The sequence below is a fragment of the Poecilia reticulata genome, linkage group LG4 (assembly GCF_000633615.1).
Source record: "Poecilia reticulata strain Guanapo linkage group LG4, Guppy_female_1.0+MT, whole genome shotgun sequence".
Classification (NCBI taxonomy): domain Eukaryota; kingdom Metazoa; phylum Chordata; class Actinopteri; order Cyprinodontiformes; family Poeciliidae; genus Poecilia; species Poecilia reticulata.
Window position 1 is genome coordinate 30,219,214 of NC_024334.1, and position 5,128 is coordinate 30,224,341.

General features: G+C 40.7%; 1 protein-coding gene across 1 annotated transcript in view; it reads right to left on the reverse strand.

Annotated features, from left to right (window-relative positions):
- The window catches only part of szt2 (SZT2 subunit of KICSTOR complex), a 167,784-nt gene that overhangs the window by 72,247 nt on the left and 90,409 nt on the right, over window positions 1-5,128 (reverse strand). Inside the window, 4 exon segments of the mRNA XM_017304280.1 lie at window positions 74-98; window positions 725-889; window positions 1,023-1,141; window positions 2,675-2,762. Of these exon segments, the coding sequence (XP_017159769.1) occupies window positions 74-98; window positions 725-889; window positions 1,023-1,141; window positions 2,675-2,762 (397 nt within the window).

Here is a 5,128-nt window from a genome sequence, read left to right on the forward strand (position 1 = left end):
AGATGCTCTTCTGCATATCTCAGTTGTATCAAGTGGTTATTTGAGTTAGTGTTGCTGTTCTATCACCTCAAACCAGTCTGGCCATTCTCCTCTGACCTCTGGCATCAACAAGGCATTTGCGACCACAGAACTGCCGCTCACTGGATATTTTCTCTTTTTCAGCCCATTCTCTATAAACCCTAGAGATGGTTGTGCTTGAAAATCCCAATAGGTCAGCAGTTTCTGATGTACTCAGTGCAGCCTGTCTGGTACCAACAACCATGCCACGTTCAAAGTCACTTAAATCACCTTTCTTCTGAATTCTGATGCTCAGTTTGAACTGCAGCAGATGGTCTTGACCATGTCTACATGCCTAAATGCATTGAGTTGCTGCCAAGTGATTGGCTGATTCAAGAGTTGTGCAGGTGTACCTAATAGAGTGGCCAGTGAGTGTAGATTAAATTATTTTTAAGACAGGGATTTGTCATTTACACTAACGTTTTATAACAATTTCCTTTTTTTGCCCACTTCATTATATTTTGAAAAGTACGACTTGTTATAAAGATCTGCAGTGCTGCAAGATAACCTCTTTATTCATCTTGAGGATTCACTTTTTTGCATTGAAGAGCCATATTGCCTGTCCTTACTAATCTTCTAAGCTTCATGCTCTTTGTTCTTTCTGTTATGGACAGTCCAGAAAATAGGAGAGGAGTTAGGGCACACAATTTTACATGGTGCAGTGTACCTTGAAATGGTGTACAGTAATGCTGTCAGTGTACTTGGGTATATGCAGGAAGATAAGCAGGTTCTGTCTGAGGTAGTGAGCCAGTGTGGGCAGCCAGGGAAGACAATATGTTGGAAGATTGAAGGTCATGATTCCAGTGGGAGGAGATCCTGATGGCTGGATAAACTAATCAGACAATATTTGGAAATATTGAATTAATTTTTTGATTGCCTCTGTGCAAAACAGACATTGCATTTAAAATAATGTTAAATGTTTTTTTGTGTAATAGAAATACTAGGACACAGAAAAGGCAGACTACCTCCACATCAGCAGGAGTTAGCTTGCAGTTTCTAACAAGCATAACTGTTATGATGTCCAAGGTGGTTTCATCCAGGCGCTTCCGAAGCACCTTGACCAGTTCATCTGTGATTTCTGGACCTACACAAGAGATAAAAAAATGAATTACAATTGAAAACATACATCCATATAAACCTAGAGACCTCACAGTTGATAAGTGGCTCCAACAGTTGTCTGATGAAACAATGGAATCTTTTACACAGTCTCTACCTTACAGGGTTTCCCTTAGTGTATCATAAGCCTGGCGGCCCGCCATGCTTTACTAGGCCCGCCACTAGGCTAAGTCATAAAAAAAATTGTTTTTTTGTTGTAAAGCCAGATTGCAGGTGTCTCTGTTGCTCTGAGCGTTTCTGTGGCGGAGCAGATTTATTCCTAAAAGATAGGTTTATAGAAGATTAATTTAAAGCCAGGAGAGCGAACAGCGCTGAAGTTTACCTCAGCGCACATCGCACGCACCTCCCTTCACTCCCTTCAAACTTCAAACAGGCTGATCTGTGTGGATATTTACATCAAACCCCTGTGAGGAATTATGTTTCTTTGGAGAACACTAAAGGTAAGAGTTTTAAACCCACTGTACCCACAGCTTTTGCGTTCGCCTCGTAGTCATGCATCACGCTGGTTTAATATTATTTCATTATTATTTTTAGTATTTTTCTGGTTACACGATGCATCAAACCATATCAAATGCTTTGTCTACTAAGTCAGCCAGAGTTAATGAGTGCGGCCATGTGGAGATCTGAAAACTCCCTTAAAGTTGTGGCGCTTATTAAAAACTCAACAGACACAAAATGGAACAACTACCAAAGCCACATTAGCAGCATCAAATTAAATTGTTTGTTGCTCATCTCTGCACAGTGCAGCAGATTTAACTCATCATGCAGGGCCGGTCCAAGGCTTTATGAAGCCTGGAGAAGAATTTGACTTGGGGGCCCCTCTTCCTGCTAAAAACATCAGCACCTCTAACAGCTTCAGTGTTAGATTTAGTGAAATCTGGGAGAGGTGGAACAGTTATTGGCCAACCTAAAAAGCAATAAGTTGTATTTGTGAACAAACAGAACTCAAACTCAAAGATTAAACTGATAGCATCAGATTGTAAAGGCGGTAACAAAACAATCTAATCATGAAGATTGCCCTTTGAACTTTTATAAAGTAAACTTTCCAGCTCCTTAAAATCTTACATTTAATTGTTAAACAATTTAAAATCTTTTAATTTATGCTGAAACCATTAAATCAAATTTAGCAGCATTGATAATCTCAATAAACAAATGTAGGCTGTGTTAAAATATTAGCATTTATGGGCCCCTGAAGCCCTGAAGGGGGCTTTAGTGGCCCACTATCCCCTAACTTAATTTGGATTAAACAGAAGTGCAAATAATTGATATTCAATTTAATTGCATTTTTTTTATTTGTTGCTTTTAAGACAAGTTGTGGGTTTAAACAGCATTTCACTGGCGATGTTTTTCTGTAACATATAATTACCCAGTAATATTTTTTCATTCTGTCGACCTAACATCTTTTAATACAAACACATGGTGGACCACCTCGGCACCCTGACCACAGGGCTTAGCAAGTTTACTGGGGGAAACCCTGACCTTATCATTTACAACATTATACCTGCATTTCCCACTCCATGCACCAGAAGCAGGATGTGTTTGTCCACTTGTCCTACTGGTCGAGAGCCTTCCAAAGAAGATCTGGAGCCCTAAAAGAAGATGCAACAAATAGAAGACTGCCTTACTCAAGTGTGATTTTAAAAAAGCACAAGAACAAGGATCATTTCAGGAAATGTATTTAATTGTGGTTCTATAGCGAGTTAATTTCCATTTCCACACAGTTTTTTCTTTACAATGGCAAAAAATGTCTTCACTACTTTCCAAATCAAATCAATCAAATTTTATTTGCATAGCACATTTCAGCACCAAGGCATTTCAAAGAGCTTTACATCATAACACAAAAACACAAAGTCATGCAACATGGAATCAACTATCAAAACGGTACATTTAGTCAAGTGCCATCATTAAATTTGTAATTGATTACGTTTCAAATACAACTCTAAATAGCTGGGTTTTTAGTTGAGATTTAAAGACACTCAGTGTTTCAGCTGTTTTACAGTTTTCTAGAAGTTTGTTCCAGATTTATGGTGCATAGACGCTGAATGCTGCTTCTCTCCAGAAAACTGGAGGGGTCTGGAAGGTTGTTATGACGACAGCAGATCTTTAATGTATTGTGGTGCTAAGCCGTTGTGGCTCTGAAGGTTCAGGTCAGAGTCCATCACTACTCCCAGGTTTTGGGCCTGATTGCTGGTTTTTAGTTGTAATAACTGAAGCTGTGCATTGACAATATACCAGTGGTCCCCAACCCCCGGTCCGTGGACCGGTACCGGTCCGTGGACCAATTGGCACTGGGCCGCGCAAGAAATAATTAAATATTTCTGTTTTATGTATTATTTGAATCTGGAGGATCTTTTATTTTGAAAATCCTTTAACCAGATTCTCTCATTACTTGCACGCCAACATTGAGCCCACAAGCAGCAAAACTGAGTAAGAAACAGATCAGATGTCTTTGGAAAGTTTCTCTGCAAAGAGGAAAAGGCCCAGAGAAGAGACAGGAGAATGGATTTATCCCAGACCGGTAGGTGAGTCCCACATTACAAGCCGCTCTGCATAACATGCGGCGACCGGCTGCTAATGAGGCAATGAAGTTTCAAGCTGCTTCACCACATAGAGACCAAGCAGGCTGTGGATATAAGCAACACTTCGGGTGTCATTGTCTCTCATCAGTCCCTGATGGGACCGTCTTGTTGCAGAGAAAGAAGCTCAGGGCTCCTGTTAGTTGTTATCGTGAGTTAAAATGTTCACGAAAGTAAAATGTTCACTTCTGTGGCGCAACTATCTTATTTTGAAGGGATATGTAAAAGTTACCATAGCGACCAGAGTCAGAGAGAGTTTGGGCAGTGGTTGAGAGGAGATGAGTTTTAAGTCTGGTTTAGATGGAAAGATTTAAGAATGTCGGCCGATTCTCCAAACCTCTGTGACCACAGAGCTGATAAAAGTCCAACAGGTTCAATCGGTTCGTGTTCAGCCACAACGCAGGAACAACACACCACTCACGAGCATCCCGATTCCAGAGGATAATCCAGTAAAAGCTCCAACATACCATATGAGAATTTAGAATAACCAAACACGGATGACGATGTAGAAGCAATAGTGATAGTTTGTGGAGTCATTTTAAGAGATAAAAGACGAAATAAAAAAAAGGCGGTGGATAAAAGACGATGGGAGCAGCCGCTCTATTTGCTGCACTATGATTTGGAGGTCAATATGTTTTTTTATAGTTAATATTTTAACTGAATAAACACAAACATATAATAACCTTTACATATAATAATAAACATTTCCACATATCTCCGATATCCACCGGACTCTCAGTTGCGCGATATGTCAACTGTTTGGGATTCCCCTCTGTTCTTATGTCACCGCACTTTCTGATTGGCTACCTGTCACATTCAGAGGTTTCATTCTCGTTCCCAGTCAGGGAAAACCACACAGGCTATGATAAAAGGGCCAAGACAACCAATCCATCAATCCATTTCCTAATTTAGTTATGAAAACTTATACAAAGTATTTAAAAGTTTTGTGTACATACAATACTTGCCAAAAGTATTTGCTCACCTGCCTTGACTCGCTTATGAGTTTAAGTGACATCCATCCATTTTATTTACACCTTGTCCCCTAATGGGGTCGGGAGGTTTGCTGGTGTCTATCTCAAGCTAACGTTCCGGGTGAGAGGCGGGGTCACCCTGGACAGGTTGCCAGTCTGTCGCAGGGCAACACAGAGACAGACAGGACACACAACCATGCACACACATTCACACCTAGGGAGAATTTAGACAGACCAATTAACCTGACAGTCATGTTTTTGGACTGTGGGAGGAAACCAGAGTACCTGGAGAAAACCCACCATGCACAGGGAGAACATGCAAACTCCATGCAGAAAGACCGGGGCTGGGAATCGAACCCAGAACCTTCTTGCTGCAAGGCAACAGCTCTACCAACTGCGCCACTGTGT